The sequence below is a fragment of the Leuciscus leuciscus genome, assembly GCF_965113295.1.
Source record: "Leuciscus leuciscus genome assembly, chromosome: 22".
In the NCBI taxonomy this organism is placed as follows: Eukaryota; Metazoa; Chordata; class Actinopteri; order Cypriniformes; family Leuciscidae; genus Leuciscus; species Leuciscus leuciscus.
Genome location: NC_138746.1, coordinates 1931256 through 1950396, shown reverse-complemented (window position 1 = coordinate 1950396; position 19141 = coordinate 1931256). Strand labels below are relative to the sequence as shown.

The 19141-nt window shown below is 37.4% G+C and overlaps 2 protein-coding genes across 3 annotated transcripts in view; one reads left to right on the top strand and one right to left on the bottom strand.

The window, feature by feature from the left end:
- The window catches only part of blnk (B cell linker), a 38576-nt gene extending 38155 nt beyond the window's left edge, over window positions 1-421 (bottom strand). For both annotated transcript variants that reach the window (XM_082153396.1, XM_082153398.1), the window contains exon 1: window positions 72-421. In XM_082153396.1, the coding sequence (XP_082009522.1) occupies window positions 72-140 (69 nt within the window). In that variant the 5' untranslated portion in view covers window positions 141-421. The remainder of the gene's footprint in view (window positions 1-71) is intronic.
- Window positions 422-6466: 6045 nt separating this feature from the next.
- The window catches only part of dntt (deoxynucleotidyltransferase, terminal), a 146263-nt gene continuing 133588 nt past the window's right edge, over window positions 6467-19141 (top strand). Inside the window, exons 1-3 of the mRNA XM_082153409.1 lie at window positions 6467-6580; window positions 9583-9777; window positions 11713-11944. Coding sequence (XP_082009535.1) covers window positions 11772-11944 — 173 coding nt within the window. The 5' untranslated portion in view covers window positions 6467-6580; window positions 9583-9777; window positions 11713-11771. The remainder of the gene's footprint in view (window positions 6581-9582; window positions 9778-11712; window positions 11945-19141) is intronic.

Below are 19141 nucleotides of genomic sequence, written 5' to 3'. Positions count from 1 at the left end.
TTGAAAAGCATTAAATGTCTTTAGTAAATCGCGGTTCACACACGAACCGGAACTTGAAACTGAACTCTCACCTGAATCAGAAAGCCGGACACTTGCGCGGGACCCCATCCTTCACACTGTTCCCGGGTCGGTAAACTCATCCTGGATCGGATAAACCCGTCTGAGGTTTAAACCAGAGGACAACTCACGCTCAGGAGAGGCTTCACTGCCAGTGTGAGGCAATCTTTTGCAACATGGGAAGTTCCTCTAGTTGTCAATGATGGTAACTGACCCTTACATGAAATGCTTTTCTCACACTTCTCTCTGCGGTGATGAATTCAGTCTCGTAGGTAATGCGAAGCCACAAGCGCTCGATTTAACTGCACGTGTGATTTTAGGGCCACTATTAAAGCGTGAACGTTCTGCTTTTTAAAGGAACGTCCTGCAATGTGTGGGAAATCGCTGTTTGCACAAACCAAAAGGGAAATGAAAGATTAAGCTGAGAACACATTTTCTCCATATATAGACCGGATATAGCTGTTACATATGTGAGAGTGTTTTAGTCAAAAGTTTGGTTACATGCATCATGCATGGTTGTTTCTCACAGAGGTTCTCATTTCCATAAGTAAAATTTTTTGTTCTTTATAATTTTTTAACATTTTTTTCAAAATGATTTTTTATTCATTTTATGCTTTTTATATACAGTCAAACCAAAATGTATTCAGACACCAGGTATCATTTTTGATATTTTTTTTTTACTAGTGGGTGCAGAACACTATAGTTCATTTATGGGTTACACTTTATTTCAATAGTCCACTTTAGTCATTCTACTGACTATAAGTAACTTTGCAAATACATGTCAACTAACTCTCATTAGAGTATTAGAGTATTAATAGACAAGTTAGGTTATGGTTAGGGTTAATAGAATAAGTTGACTCGACTTGTAGTTGCAAAGTTACTTATAGTCAGTTGAATGTCTAAAGTGGACTATCGAAATAAAGTGTTACCCATTTATGTAAGTGAGGAGAGCAAAATAAAGTAAACTGTGATATATTATACCCAATATTCTTCATACAGTGACTACCAGTAAAGTTTATAAAAATTTGGGACCAAAAATTATTCCGACACTTTGAGCTGATCATGTTTTGCTGAAGTGTTTTTTCTTTAATTGCTAATGCTCTTTTTACACACAGACTGAACAAAATGAAGCATTGCTTTGTAATTTGTTGAGCTGAACTGGTATTATCTAATTGTGTAGTTAAACTTAACATCTGACAGATATTCAACATAATTCATGTGTGGACAAAACCAGTGAAATATCAACTGATTTGATAACTATGAGTTCCTGTCATATTTTATTACCATTTTCTAAACTATAGCGAATAAACTGTGATAATGTGAGAAATGTTGAAGGTGTCTGAATACATTTTGGTTTGTATTTTATTACTTATTGTTGTACTATTTTATGCTTTTTATATATATTCTCACTAAATGGCCCGTATTAGGTTTCCAATCTGACATCTTATTTACATATTATGTGACAGCATGCTCTATTGGTGTGTTCAACACCACGCGTGACAACTAGCCCCGCTCTCCCCTATAGCTACACAGCACGTAATGGAAAACAATGATAGGTTGTGGTAAATAAAAAAAATATATTCATGCTCTCTTTTAGATGGGCTTTGCATTTAAGGGTTTTTTCAGGTCGTGTTTGCATGTGGTTCTGAGCTCTCGTGCTTTTTATAAGTTTTTTCATTTCCTATTTCAACAGTTGCAAAATCATTTAGTAGAGCGTTGAATGTAATCAGAAGATATTTGGCATTGCATTATCTACTATAACACAGAATTACCACAGAATACTCAAGTTTCTGTTTCCTTAAATGTTTATTAATCAATAAGCTTCAGTTTTGAGAGGGAAATTGATCATTAGAGCCATTCTTTTAACCTAAAATCATGTTCAAGTGCTGTTTATGAAGATACAAGAAACACGCCTGCTTCACAAAAATGAGATACAATAAGCTCAAATGAATTTGCTGCATCTGAAGAATGACTCATTTGGAGAGTTTTCTGCGGTGCTTAAAAAGTCTGAATTCGCCCTTAAACAAATTAAAGGGATCGTTCACCCAAAAATTAAAATCAGCCCATGATTTACTCACCCTGAAGTCATCCTAGATGTATATGACTTTCTTCTTTCAGACGAATACAATCAGAGTTATATTCAAAAATGTCCTGGCTCTTCCCAGCTTTATAATGGCAGTGAATGAGTGTATGTCTTTGGAAGTCCAACAAAGTGCATCCATCCATCATAAAAGTGCATCTATCATCATAAAAGTGCATCTGTTCATCATAAAAGTGCATCTATCCATCATAAAAGTGCATCTATCATCATAAAAGTGCATCTATCCATCATAAAAGTGCATCTATCCATTATAAAAGTGCATCTATCATCATAAAAGTGCATCTGTCATCATAAAAGTGCAAGTGCATCTATTCATCATAAAAGTGCATCTATCATCATAAAAGTCTCATCTATCATCATAAAAGTCTCATCTGTCCATCATAAAAGTGCATCTATCCATCCTAAAAGTGCATCAATCCATCGTAAAAGTGCATCTATCCATCGTAAAAGTGCATCTATCCATCATAAAAGTGCATCTATCATCATAAAAGTCTCATCTGTCCATCATAAAAGTGCATCTATCCATCCTAAAAGTGCATCAATCCATCGTAAAAGTGCATCTATCCATCATAAAAGTGCATCTATCCATCATAAAAGTGCATCTATCATCATAAAAGTCTCATCTGTCCATCATAAAAGTGCATCTATCCATCCTAAAAGTGCATCAATCCATCATAAAAGTGCATCTATCCATCATAAAAGTGCATCTATCCATCCTAAAAGTGCATCAATCCATCATAAAAGTGCATCTATCCATCATAAAAGTGCATCTATCCATCATAAAAGTGCTCGACATGGCTCTCCGGGGGTTAATAAAGGTCTTCAGAAGTGAAGCGATGTGTTCGTGTAAGAATTTAAAACTTTATGGACTAAAATAGCCAGCTTCCGGCAGAAAGAGATTCACTCCCATTATAAAGCTTGGAAGAGCCAGGACATTTTTTAATATAACTCTGATTGTATTCGTCTGAAAGAAGAAAGTCATATACACCTAGGATGATTTCAGGGTGAGTAAATCATGGGCTGATTAAAATTTTTGGGTGAACGATCCCTTTAAGGCCTTAAAGGCACAGTGTGTAAGTTTCGCCGCTAGAGGCGATTATTTAAAACAATAACAAAGGCGTAGCTTGATGACACATGAATGAGCGTGGAATCATGGGAGTTGTTCTCTTCAACATGCGTTAAAACAGCTGATTTCTCTGGGATCATTTGGGATAACGCAAGTACACAAGTCAACAAAATATATAACATTGTTCAAGTGTTTTTTGGGTATTTATATAGAAAAAACTTCCATATTGTGCCTTTAAAAAGGTTTAAATGCTTAATGTTATGGCATTAAATGTTGCATGCTGTTCGGACCCTGAGATATTTTGTGTGTTTGTATCAATTGTCCTTGTGTGTGTGTGTGTGTCTTGCTCTCTCTCTCTGTGTGTAGACAAGCTTGTGTTTCAGATGGGCGTTACCTGTGTTAACCTGTGGAAGACTGTGATTGGACCTCCTATGCACCTGACCTGGATATAAGGACCGCCCCTGACACACAATGGTTGTCTTTGAGCCTCGTTGACTTTGTGCTTCGCGTTCGTACCATTTGATTGTGCTTCTCTTCAGCTTTGTTCGTTTCGCCATTATTTAATTGAGTAAGAGTGTCGTGCCAGAGAGATTATTAGTGTTTAGTGAAACTGTGAGTGTTTGTTGAATGTAATCCTACTTCTGGTTTTCTCCTATATCTGACAATTGCCTGATTGACTACGCCTTGGATTCCGATTCTAACTTGTCAACCTGATACTTTTTAAATAAGTGTGTAAGCATTCTTGTATATGAATTGTTACCATATTAAGGGATGTAGGGGTTATTTGTATCTATTTTTTTTACTCTGTTTATGGGTAAGGGAGTTAGGTAAGTTAAACTGTATTTTCATTTTTCTTTCTTTTGTTTAAGGTCATTTAGGTTCTAAAAGAAGATTGTTTTGTTTGTTATTTTGGCCTTGTCTGCCCCTGGCTCTAACCCTTCATGGTCAATAAAATTCATATTACTCGTCATCTCTCTGGTAGTGTGACTCTCTTCCTTTTCCTGTTGCGGCTGACCCCTAGCGGTCGTAACACATGCATTGAAAAAATGAACATTTTCTTCAGTGTTTTTGTCCTGTTTTCCAAACAATGAAGTCTTGCAATGGAGATGCAATGAAGTTTTGAAAAAAATTAAAACAAGTATTTACTTTAAAACACGAACAAATATCTGTCAGTGAGTTATGAAAACTTGAATTAAGTATTTTTTTTCTGAGCCCAATGGCAGATATTTCATGATCACTTCATTTTTTATCAGTTTCACAGAAAACAAGACTTCATATTTGATGTAATTTTGCCTCTCCAGTAAATGTATCTTGATTTAAGAAACTTTAGACATTTGCACTGGATAAAAAAGACAACATTGCTGAGGAAGAACATCACTGTTTTTTGCTGTGTTCTCCCTATAGAGAAAATATTGACATTGTGTTCCTTTCAATATATTCCTTAAATATTCTTTACTTGGTCTTAAAAAGGTCTTACATTTACCTTCATAAAACCAAACCCTGTTTTAGGCTCTCATAATCATATTGGCAGAAGTACTACACTATTGTATAGCATATGATATCAATGCCATTAAAATGTTATGCTTTTATATATCAGCCTCAAGTGCGTCACTATTTGCAAATGCAACATCAATTTATACATTTTAAACAATTACAAAAACAGTGTAATAATGAATGGTGTTTTATGAATATCATGTTTTAGTGCATTCAGTTGTTGAGGATATTGTTATTTGGAAATATTATGACGGCATCATAAACTCCCTCATGCAGGTAATAATATTTTTGTGATGTGTATTATGTTTACAAGAAAGAATTATTGCACTATTAATCATAACGACTCGCATTATAACCACAAGAGCCCATTCATAATGTTAAGATGCATTAGACATTATGATGCAGTGTTTTTATGGAAAATGAATAGCAGTTATTGTGAATATGGCTGTTCCTGGAACGTCTTCTGTTCTGCAGGTGCTCAAACGTGGACCATGTTTCACCGGCCGGCGTTTTTAAATTCTGGACTTGATCCAAACCAGCAGTGACATGAAGAACTGAGAGGAAGTGGCTTCATGATTACACACGACTACACTGCGACTCCAGTTAACCTCTGACATCCGGTTAATGAGAGTCAGAGCATCATTGTCACACACACACACACACACACACACACACACACACACACACGCACGCACGCACGCACACACGCACACTCTCTCTCAGTCTCTCATACAAACATACTCTCGCACACACACAGTCTCACACGCACTCACACACACACACACACACACACACACACACACACACACACACACACACACACACACACACACACACACACACACACACACACACACACACACACACACACACACTCTCTCAGTCTCTCATACAAACATACTCTCGCACACACTCACACACACACACACACACACACACACTCTCTCAGTCTCTCATACAAACATACTCTCGCACACACTCAGTCTCTTTCACATACACTCACACTCAGACGCACACACACACACTCAGACACACACACAAACACTCGCACACACACACACTCAGTCTCTTTCACATACACTCACACTCAGACGCACACACACACACACTCAGACACACACACAAACTCTCTCACACACTCACACTCCCTCTATCTCTCTCACACACACACACACACTCTCCTGCTCTCACATACACACACACATACTTGCACACTCTCTCTCACACACACATACTTGCACACTCTCGCACACACACACACACACACACACACACACACACACACACACACACACACACACACACACACACACACACACACACACACACACACACACACACACACACACACACACTCCTGCTCTCACATACACACACACATACTTGCACACTCTCTCTCACACACACATACTTGCACACTCTCGCACACTCGTACACACACACACACACACACACACACACACACACACACACACACACACACACACACACACACACACACACACACAGTCCTCGTGGAGCTCTTTTCCTGAGATTCTGAGACAATGACCCGCACTGATTCTGTAAGATCTCTTATAGCTGCAGTTTTCAATTAAAGGATTCCTGAGTGTTTATAGAGACCTTGTGCATTACAGCGGTGTGTGTGTAATCTATTAGATATGAATCAGTTTAATGGCAAATAATGACTATGGTCAAGAGGAAAAACACATTAATGTGACACAGCATGAACAGGCCTGTCCTGGATCTGTGTCTCTGGTGTCGACGGCACATTTCCCCCAGTTTAAAGCTGCAGGTCCATCAAGGAATCCAGAGGACATGGACAAATAACTGCATCTTTTTCTCCTTTTCTTTCTGGAGAACACGTGAGTGGTTTCTGTTACTAAGATGTGACTTTCTGGTTTTAGGGCCTGGTTTTTGGATCTGCATGTGGTTTTAGTGCCTCTTTGGTTGGATATTTCTCTGCAGAATCATGTTAAATGTAGTTTTTCCACCCGCAATTCTGCTTTTAACCATCGTTATTTATAAACCAGGATGAAATAATGTGGACTGACGTCTTCAACAAAAGCATATACCGTTGATCACACACCTTATAACTCACAGTAGGTCTGTCTGTAAAGGTTAGTAAGAAATCATACGAAATTACTTCTCCTATGGAGAAAATGACTGGGATTTTTACTTCAGGAGCTCAGCTGGTATAATCTGTGTTTGTGAGGTCAGTTTCTGTTGTTTGCTAAAGTATTCAATTTTTACTGGATCAAGTTGAAAGAGTGATAATTCATTGATAATTCAATGATAAAACAGGTCTCTATAGATTTCATTTGACAAACAAGCAATGAGCTCATTGTTTATGCCTTATTGCCTTAAACATTGTTAAATTGATCAGAGGTGTATAGTAACAAAGTACATTTACTTGAGTACTGTTACTTAAGTACACTTTTTGAGTATCTGTACTTTACTTGAGGATAATTTTTTCTGGAAACTTTTTACTTTATCTTCACTACATTTGAAAGACAAATATCATACTTTTTACTCCACTACATGTCTGACATAGCCTGGGAAAACCCAGACAACTTCCTGCAAATTTAGATTTGCTCTGCAAGTAGTCTGGCAAAGAGCTCATTCAAGCCCATTTCTAATCCGTCCAAATCGCGGCACCAATCAGAAACATTGAGGCGGGCTTTACATGATGACGATCGCTCTGATTGGTTTTAGGTCTATCCAATTGCGCCCAGAGGCATTTGAGTGACGTCCGTTGGTGAAGCGCAGCAACTTTTAAATGCATATAATAAAATTGCAAACACATGAGGACAGTCTCCATGAAAGACCCACTGGCAGATGAACGTGTTTCTACATTTCTCTCCGAAACGGTAGGAAATGAAATTAGATTTAATAGAGGATTTTAACTGTGACGAGATGATTGACAGGGCAGTTTACATGACAGGACGCACGCGACAGATCCGTCCGATAAAGATGATGAAGTAGTATGTCCCAAAGCTTGCCTAATTTTTTGCTACACATTCAAAAGTAAATACCTTTTCTTCACAAAAAGAATACATACTTTTATGGCGTAGTGTAACTTAGGGACGCAGCATATGGCTTTACACGATGACGATCGCTCTGATTGGTTTTAGGTCTATCCAATTGCGCCCAGAGGCATTTGAGCGACGTCCGTTGGTGACGCCCCTTTGGAAATGAGTTATTAATGAAGCTTTACCAGACCATAACTCAGTTACTACTGAGAATGGTCTGGTTTTAACCTTAAAGGTGAACTAAGTAACTTTTTTTACCTTAACTGAACAGCTTCGGAGTCATTGGAATGGTTATATTACTTATTTCGGGTTGAATGGTGGTCGTTTCGCACCCCCCTGGTGCCCGTGAGCGGAAAATACGCACTTGCAACTTTGAGCCGGCGGGCCGCCGGCCACTGCGTCAGGAAGTCTCGCGTGATATCAGGTCTCGCGATGTAAACAATTGCTTTACGGCCAAAAGAAATCTGCTAAAATGCTGTCATTATTGCGCTCCCTCACGCTGTCCGAACCCGAATGAAGAAGACGTTTTAAAGAATGTCCCGTCTGCTTTGATGTCGTTGATCTATAGCCTCTGGTGTCTGAGAATCACCAACGAGTTTTTACAACAGTGTTGTCAAATATCTATTCCGAAGCTGTGGGGGGAGCTCTAGAGAGAAACCTGCCAGCAAAAAGCGAGAATACAGCGAAGAAATCCCGAAGCTACTGAGTGCTGCTTTAACCAGGCTGTCTGACAAGGTCATTGAGTAGAAATGAGTAACGTCAGTCAGGGGAGGATTTTGGTTGCATTTTGGTTGGAAATGAAAGTCGGGTTGACGTTAGTACTCGACTGATGTTGGTTTCTGACGTCAACACGATTTTTATTTTCAACCACAATTCAACGTCTGTCCAACGTTGGAGATGAATGTCAATCTGACGTTGGATTCTGACAACCTGATTTTAATTTTCAACGTTGGGTTTGGTCTTCTACATGCAAATTTTGGCATTGTTTTGGAGCACACTAGATAACAGTTTATAGATAACAGTAATGCTAACATATTCATACTAAAAGCCAAAGAACTTTAAATAGGGCAATATTTGATGGAACAGCCATTTGAGTGTCCGAAACCATTGTGGACGTTATTGAGTGACTTATTCAATCTCACATTCGATCCCACGACTGGAACTGTGTTCTAGAAATACATGTGATATTAATATGAGGGTATGCAGGCATAGATTCAACAGCATAAGGTTCTGTGAGTATTACATACAACAATAATAAAACAATGCATTGACATTTACTTTTTACTTTTGATACTTAAGTACTTTTAAAAATGAGTACTTACTTTTACTTGTAAAGGAGTAATATTTGAGTAGTAGTATCTGTACTTTCACTCAAGTAAGGAAGTTGTGTACTTTGTCCAGCTCTGATAATTAATACATTTTGAGCTAACTGTGTGATTTGTACATGTATATTTCTGAAATGCATTAGACAGTCTCCTCTATAACTCTATTATAATATGGACTCATGCATTTTCTGTAAAGCTGCTCTGAAACGATGTGTATTGTGAAAAGCGCTATACAAATAAATGTGAATTGAATTGATTTGAATTGACTATGAGACCCAAACCAGAGCTGTGCACCTGCTTTAGCAAAGCTGGCATTAAAAAGCACCAGAATAACACAGATAAAGAGCAAAATAAAAATAAACTGGGGGAAAAAAAAGTGATGCGCTGAGGGAAACAGTGTGAGATCTTCTGTACAGAAGAGGCATAATAAAGATCTGAAATGACCAGTTCATCTCCACATATGGTGCTGTGCATCCGATCATCAGCTAATGAAGGGCTTCTTCTTCACAGGTAGACTCATTAACTCGCTCGGGCAGATGGTGGAGCGCGAGGAACAGACTGGTGCTCTGTTCTACATCTGTGAGGAACTGCTGGACGTTACTGGACATCTGTAGAGGTCGATCACTGCGACCAGTCCGACCAAATCCCACAACAACTCCAGGAGAAGTTCGGTCTGGGGCTTCTGAAATGCAAACGGAAAACAAGGTAAAGTTCACTATGATGCACATGCACTGAAACACACTTTTATGTATTTGAACATGCTTTTTAAAGATGATGTGGCTGCAAACAAGGAATGAATCCTAATTTGCACACTATGTACTTGTTTAATGTGCCAAAGTAGGACAGATGCATCCCAAATGATGTCGAAAATGCATTGAATGGCCAAAAGCATTGCTTCTAATGAACAGGTTTCCTGAGATCTCTGTGAAGACGAGCTGTAATGCATTATGCATGTAATGACGTTCTGGTGCTTTCAACTTTGTTGCAACAGTTTATGGAGGGTGTTTCTCTATTATGATATGCCTGTGCACAGCATCCATGCACACATTATTTTCTAAACGATAATCTGGAATTATTGCAATCGCCAAAGCCATTTATTATAAAGAGGTTTCCACATACTATTGGCCATAAAGTGTAGGATGCCAAAAGTGCTTGTTTTGTTCAACTATTTCTAGTGGACTTGTAATGTAATGTTTGCATCCATGCATTCTTTTTTTTATTTAGGCTGATATTGCTCATATCTCGTTGTGTTTAGAAGAGGACGAGTTTGCAATAATGGTGATACTTCTCTGTATCCTCGTGATTTTTAACTCTGTAAAGCCTTACATATGAATATACATATATACATATGAATATATAATATATAGATACATACATACATACATACATACATACATATATATATACATACATACACACACACACACACATACATACATACACACACACACACACACACACACACACACACATACATACACACACACACACACACACACACACACACACACACACACACACACACACACACACACACACACACACACACACACACACACACACACACACACACACACACACACACACACATACATATATATACATACATACATAGGCTACATACACATACATACACATACATATACATACATACATATACATACATACTGTATATATATACATATGTATACATTTATTATGTAAACACAAACTTTTATTTTTGATGCGATTAATTACTATTAATCGTTGCCCAGCACTTATAGCCTGATTATCATATTTGATACTCCCAATTAAGAAAAGAAAAAAGAAATATGGATAATCAAGTAAAGCTGAGTTCCTTCAGTCTCGTTCATCTTGAAATATTACTAACAACATCAAAGTTATTCTTACATTTCACAGTAATAAGAGCGTGTTAAAATCAGGAAACTACTAATTTCCACATTCCTATATCTGACTAAACACTATTGTCTTATATATCAAAACCATTTACAGTATTACTAATGTTTAATGTAGAATTGCTGTAAGTAGTGCAGTCATTGTCATCATGACCATCATGAATTTTCTATTTATTTACAATATAAATGAGTGATCATAGAACAAAAGAACATATTTTCTCAGTGTTTTTCCTCCATATAGACTATAATGGAAGTCAGTGTGTTCTGATGTTGTTTGGTTATCACCACTCTTCAAGATATAAGACAGACATGCAGGTTTGGAACAACATGAGGGCGAGAAAATGAACTTTTTTTAAACATTATCCAAGATGAGAGTAGCTTTTATAGGTGTTATTTTGATAGATTAATTCAGAAACTATTCATTTCTTTTAATTTTATAGGCCCTAATTAAAGAATGAGGCATTAATGTGTGCGATTATGTGGTAAACAGGCCTGTGGTGTCATTGCAATACCAGTGAGTTTGTGAAAATGTCCTCAGTGGTGTTCATTCAAGTCTTCCCTCAGAGCTGCTGTTATTTTTTTTTTCCTCTTTTCTTCGCCGTGACCCCAGTGTTCTCCATCCATCTGTTAGTGGTAGTTTTGGCATGCCCTATCAGCACGAGTGCCAAATCTAAAGCACCTGTAAGACTCTTTGCCAAACCATAAACAAACACGCCACACTAACTGCCAGTTTTGTCTTTCAAAGAAAAATAAGGCATCGACGGCATCAGCCAATGCCACTGATACAGAAGCCCTGATGCAGAGATGCTTCCCACTCGCAAGCGCCGGCCTGAAGTGGCCTTCCCTCGGGGTCACGAGGAGGTCAAGTTCAGGGATCTGACCCTGTACCTGGTGGAGAAGAGGATGGGAAAAAGCAGGAGGAACTTTCTCTCGAATCTGGCCAGAACGAAGGGGTTCTGCGTGGACGACGCTCTCAGGTACGTCACACAGAAAACACCGCAGTCTGTACTAAATAGTATTCGATATTAGAATTAGGGTACGTTTACATGACGACGATATGCTTAAAACGGACACGTTTTTCCTTTGAGTTTTCCGCGCACAGGCGACACCATTATCAAAACGATCCGCGAAAACGACTGAAAACGCTGTATTCTGCTGCCAGGCCAGTAGATGGCGATCAAACACTATAGACTGAACAGGTAACACGCACGTGCATGACGTCGTCGTGTTCAGAGATTCACGTTTTAGTTGTTTACACGGAGGCCGCTTTCAAAAACGTACACTTGGAAACCCGTTTTCAAACGTTAGCGTTTTCAGGAACCCAAAACGCCGTTGTCGTGTAAATGAACGGCCAAAGCGCATAAAAAGTTTTACGTTTTTAGTTAAAAACGGCGTCGTGTAAACGGCCCCTGGAGTGTCCCAAATCAGAGTGTGTTGAAATGAGTGACAAGGATCTTTTATCCAAAGATTATCCGGATGGTTTACTTTTCGGAATCCGGAAGTGCGGATCAGTGCTCACTCTAACGGCTAATGTTGCACGTTGGACGAGGATTCGATTAGAACTACAAACACGAATAAAAAAAGTACAGAACTACAAACATGGTGGACAAAAAGAAAAATGTAATTCTGATGCTTGTAATGTAAATCAATGACATCTGTATAAGCAGATAAGGACATAAAATGCATATAAATATCAATATCTACCAATAATACGTCTTAGTATGATGATATTTAAATGCTTAGTTTTATGATCAAAGCTTCGTAGTTTTGAAACATAATGCAATGCAATACAATGATGATTTAACAATAAAAAGTTATTCTTAAATTTACATTTACTTTTATAAAAATCTGATTTCACAGTATTAAAAATGTGTTAAAATCAGTAAACTATTGACTGCTTTTCTACTGTCTAAACACTATTGTCATATTAATCAAAACCATTTACAGTATTACTATTTTTTTTTTACTTTTTTTTCATAATGTAGAATTGCCCTAAATAGTGCATTGTCATCATGACCATCAAGAATTTTCTATTTATTATTTTTTCATTTATTATTTTTTATTTTTTCATCTGCAACAGCATTTTGAACTTTAGAAAGACACATTTGATCATTAACTTTTAAATGCATCATTATGCAAACACACGAGGAGTGAAAGACCGGCGACTGTCAGATTAACGCGTTGCTGCATTTCTCTCTTAAATTAAATGTGGAGGAATTTAACTGTGACAAGATGATTGACAGGGCCGTTTAAATGCAATTATGACAAAGTAGTCTGTCCCAAATCTTGCCTGTCTAATACACACTCAGAAGTATGTACTAGTTCTTCACTAAAACAGTGTATATTTAAGGGCAGAGTGTAAGTTGGCGAATTGGGACGCAGCGACTGTGACCTTATCCATACATCAGAGTCGAGCATCACAGCTCAGTGAAGCCTCAAACCAACAGGTCATTTTTCACACATACAGAACTTGGGATTGTGACGATTAAACTCGCCGCTCAGTTTATAAATAAATCAGAATTCTGTCACGCTAGAGTTTTTGATGCGAACCCAAGAGTTTTGTTTGTTTGGACGCTGTAAAAGCAGTCGTGTAAAGAAACCCCATCCAAATGTGCTTGGAAAAGGTTGTGTGGAATCGTGTTGCGGACGTTAAGAGCATTGATGACGCTAATGTCATTTCAACTAGTATTCTTTGCAATGCAAAATTAAAGTTTTATTAATTAATTAATGCATTAATTCCAGACACATGTCAGTGTCGTTCTGTGTTGGTGCAAATGCATTAAAAGCGTCTTACCATGACGAATCTAACGTACCGTGATTGTGTAAGTGAAGTCAATGAACCAAGTGTGAAACAGTCGTCGGCACTTTCTGTGTTTCTCTGAGTGGGATTTAAAGGAACAAACAAACACTCAGATCCTAGTTTATCCCAGTAGAAATATTTCCCTATTTAAGGACAGTGAGTGACGTACATCTCTCTCTGGCAAACAGTTAAAAGTTCAATTTTTTACTGTGTAATATTTTAATTTGCATAAAATTTTATGCAAATCACAGGGATAATGAGTAGTGCAGCTGGTGTCTCCGTGAGGTTCGGGACAGAAGGTTCTGTGGAAAATGATGTTGTAATAATAGCACAGAAAGCATCTATTAAAACCTCATTGTGCAGCTCAGTAACTGTTGATTTAGCATAATTAATCAGTCACTCCAAGTAAAAACCAGACATTACAAGTATAGACGAACTTACGCTGTCAGGCAAAAGTTTGGAATATTTTGGATTTTTTTATGTTTTTGAAAGAAATGACTCATCAAGGCTGCATTAATTTGCTGAAAAGGGTCATAAGTATTAAAATAAGTGTCTTCTATGTGAATATATGTTAAAGTGTAATTTATTCCTGTGATCATTACTCCAGTCTTCAGTGTCACATGATCCTTCAGAAATCACTCTAATATGATGATTTGATGATCAAGGAACATTTATGATTATTAATAATGTTTAAAACAGTTGTGCTGATTCATATTTTTGTGGAAACTGATCCAAAGAGACAGTAAAGACATTTATAATGTTACAAAAGATTCCATTTCAAATAAATGCTGTTCTTTTGAACTGTCTATTTATCAAAGAATCCTGAAAAATAAAATGTTTCCACAAAAATATGAACCGTTTTCAACATTGATAATAATCATAAATGTTTCTTGAGCATCAAATCATCATATTAGAATGATTTCTGAAGGATCATGTGACAAAATTCAGCTTTGATCACAGGAATAAATTACACTTCACTATATATTCACATAGAAAACGGCTGTTTTAAATTATAATAATATTTCACAATTTTACTGTATTTTTGATCAAATAAACGCAGCGTTGGTGAGCAGAAGAGACTTCTTTCTAAAAATCTGAATTATTCCAAACTTTTGACCAGTGCTATTCTGCACTGAAAGGAGTAAATGACTCGTGCAACATCAAAGTGTGTAATATAATAACCCTGAGTCGTGAAGTGTGGTGTGTTATTCTTCTCTGGATGTCTGCTCGGTCAGAAGTGATCCAGGGCTGTTGGTGCCAGTTTGTGCCAGTTTGTGCCAGTTTGTGCAGGTGGAGGAGCACCAGTGGGAGTTGTTGGGGTAGATGGGCATAACAGCACCAGCAGTTTGCCGTGGCGTATCGTGCCGTTCCCAGCTGAGCGATGGCACCATTCCCAGAAACACAGCTTGAGCTCGAGCGTCTGCAACCAACCACAGGAAACGCATCATGATGAGCTGAAAACTGACATTTTATAAGCCAGTGAGGGTTTGATATCAGTAAGAGTCTCATAATACAATGCCCTATAAAGATTCCCCGGGTATTACACAGAACGCAGAGCATGCCGTGAGAGAGACGGCACACACGGGCGCACGAGAAAGACTGGAGATTAACTGTTAAAACATTTATAATGCACATCTGATTTTATATTGATATCACTGAAGCTGTTTAATAAATCAAGCCGTGATTTGATTCCAGTGGAGTTTGATGTAAGAGGAAAATGTTCTTGCTCAGAGGTTGCTCAAGGAGATTCTCATAAAATTCCTTTCGAAGGAATGAAAAAAGAGGAAGATTTTATTTTTTGTTTAGTTTTTTTTTTATAAAAAAAATTAAAAAAGGAACGCTAATGTAATGCAATATTTTACGTAAAGAGTAACTAACATAATTAGTTACTTTTTTTAAAAGGAGTAACGCAATATTGTAACGCATTACTTTTAAAAGTAACTTTTCCCAACACTGAAAATGTGTCCATTCTTAGAAGAAAAGGTTCTATAAGGAACTTTTCAGGGGTTCCAGTCATAGGTTAATTTTATGGATTTAATTGTCATTTAAAAAACATTTTTTTTAATTACATAACTCGTTAAACATGAAAGTGGTATACAATAATTTCAAATCTTATATTGAACCTTTTTTTTATTTTTTTTATAGTGTTCTTTAAAATTAAATCATGAACCCTAGAGTTCTATATAGAACCACATTGGATCTTATAATCTTTATACTCCACTCTTAAGGCCCGTTCACACCAAGCACGATAACTATAAAGATAACGATAAAGATAACTATATATGCATCCACACCAACGACCGATAACGGTCTTTTTATTCTAAGCACGCGCGCGCCCGCGCTGTCAATGATGGGATAAAAACATCGCCTAGTCAACACCTTTATGTATACAACGCCTTTTTCACTGCAACTTCAGCAATGTTGTCAAAACTAGCGCTGGATAGCCTACCTGAGGTAATTTTGTTACACTATGCTAAACTGCATAATATCTCATCGTTAATAGCCTACTTCTCACCATTTATTTCCAGGATACGACCGATTGCTTTCCATATATCCATCTTTTTTAACGTATCCTTGAAAAGGGGGTTTGACTTGTCAAACAGTGGAGGATTTTTTTGTACCTCGACGATTAACTTCTCTGCAATGTCATCTGCCATTTTAAATGCACGAGACCTTTAAATTAGAATGGATTCTGATTGGCTGTCAGTGTTTTATCGTTGGACAGCTGGAAAAAAAATCGTTCTGAAAGTGATCCCAACGATATCGTTCCTCATATCTTTATCGTTATAGTTGTGGTGTGAACTCTGTTATTCTTTAATATGGAGAACGATTTTTAGAATTATATCTTTATCGTTATCTTTATAGTTATCGTGCTTGGTGTGAACGGGCCTTTAGAGTAGTAGTAGTAGTAGCTGGTTTCTAAAGTACTTCTTCCTGCCTCTATGTATTAATGCTCATGGGTAGCCTAAACGGGTTCCATTCAGACCTTCACATTAAGTATTTTACTGTTATTTGTCAACAAGATTCAACAAGACATTTATGCAATTTATGGTATTTATGCAAATGAGCACATCTGTAATTAGATTATGCACCGTTTGTCCATGTTAACAAACAATTTCAAAAAACTTGTAATACATTTTTTGTTTGTCTTGATATAAGTAATCAACTCAGTAATTTTCATGGTGATATCTAAAGGTTCAATTTTTTACCCTATTCACGTGAGAAAAATAATGAATAGGCGTATGAATAGGATATATTTGGGTCTTTTTCTGAACTTTCCCCTAATGGGATTCTTCGGGGCTTTTTTTCCTTACTCAGGACATATTGAGGATACAAAATCAGTTGAGTTTGATTCTGTTGCAATTTGTTCACGGTTGACCCCCATTTTGGCTTAAAACGCCTGGACTATCTTAGAAATATGTATCATAGATATTTTATAGATTACAAATTAATGTGGATAGCAGTTAAAATCATCTGGTTTTGAGGCGGTTTGCTTCGAGATCATATCTGACAAATTTACATATTTAAAAACCATGAATGTCATGCATGAATTTCAGATTTCCATCGCATTAACATCAGATATCATCACAGGGGTTTTTGTAAAAGTACAGATCAGGTTATCATCGAAACTTGGGCTCATTTGACTTTGGCCATAGCAACGCCCTGGCAACCACCTCGTCGTTTTGCCAGTGAGTTTTGCGCACACAAACACCACCATTATTTTACCTGAAAACTGTAAAAATCATTAAATATGTTGGACTCATTTGTTTTTGTGACTCTTCTGATGTATCGTTTCTCTGCTTTCTAGTCAAACCAGTGTTGTTATTTCTAAGAAAAGCTAAAACTACAAAAAAATGAACTGAATTACTGAAATCAAGAGAAAATAAAATATAAATATTAGATGAAAAACTTACTTAAACTTGGATGAATATTAGAAATGTTGTCTTGGGGAAATTAAATGAAATGCACAAGTTTGAGTTGAAGTACTAAAATGACTAAAACTGAAATGAAAATGTATTAAATCAAAAGTAGAAATATAAAAAAATACTGAAACTTTTACTAAAATTATAACGAAACTCAAAATATAAATAATCGTATTCAAAAATATTACTAAATACTATGATAGTCATTTCAACTTAAATTACATTTAAACTGACTTTAAAAAATGACTTGACATATTTTAATGAGTTCATCATCATCATCATCGGTCGGGTCCCCTGGTATGGAGCTCGACAGCACAATTCTCTATTCTTGGCGATGCTGATGATCACTTTTGTTTCCTCTTCCCTTTCGATATGGGTGAGTGACTGACTGCTCTTCGCTGCGGGGAGAGCTATTTGATTTCGGACTTTTTGGCTTTTGTTGTACTCGTCGATGTAGCTTCGGATTTTGTGTCTGAAGGTTAGGCGAGGTGCTCCTCGCTTGTTCTTATCACTGACTTCTGAGTGATAGATGGCGTAGATGTGAGCTGGTTCATTTTCTTCCATGCGAAGACAGTGGCCTACGAACTCCAGCTGTCGCTTGCGGATGGTCGCGCTGACTGGATGTTGTTTAGTCAGTCTGTAGAGTTCCTCGTTTGTCATATGGGCGTCTGCTTGACTAATTCCCAGCATGGTTCGGTAGCACTTTCTCGCAAACACATCCAGTTCTTCCTCTAGAGCCTTTGTTAGAACCCATGTCTCGCAGCCATAAAGCAACACAGATAGACAAGTTACATTAAAGAGTCGAGTCCTGAATTCTATATTTGGCTTGGGTGGTGGAGCGGTGAGCAGCTTCTTTAACTTAGTAAAGACAACCCATGCAAGAGAGATACGATTTTTGACATCTTTCTCCGTCGATATGATGTAGGATCCAAGATACTTGAATTCGTCTACGATTTCAATGTCCTTTCCGTTAATTAGTAGATGTTGTTCATTGTCGCTGGAAGCATTCATTTGGACTCATTAATGAGTTAAAGCTGTGTAAAAACATGTGTTGTCATAACTTATTGATCATATCATTTTTACAGTGTATAAATAATACACAACAATAGTCAAACAATAAAAGATTGATTTTTTTTTAATGTGCATCAAACAAGCCATATATTTCCCGGTTGATGATGAACAGAACATTATTTTCCCAGGTCACGTCACGGGTCGATTGACCCTCAAACTCTCTCTCGTCTCTGGCTAATTTCAAGCATCTGCCGCGGTGACAGTGTGTGTTCTCTCTGTGTGTGTGTGTGTGTGTGTGTGTTCTATGTGTGTATTCTGGGTGTGTGTTATATGTGTGTGTTCTGCTATTCTTCTTCCACATGTGCTGCTGATTGCAAGCGATGCCCGATGTGGGTAATTTCGTTTAGCGACTGCTTTGACAGACACAGTAATTTACCAAA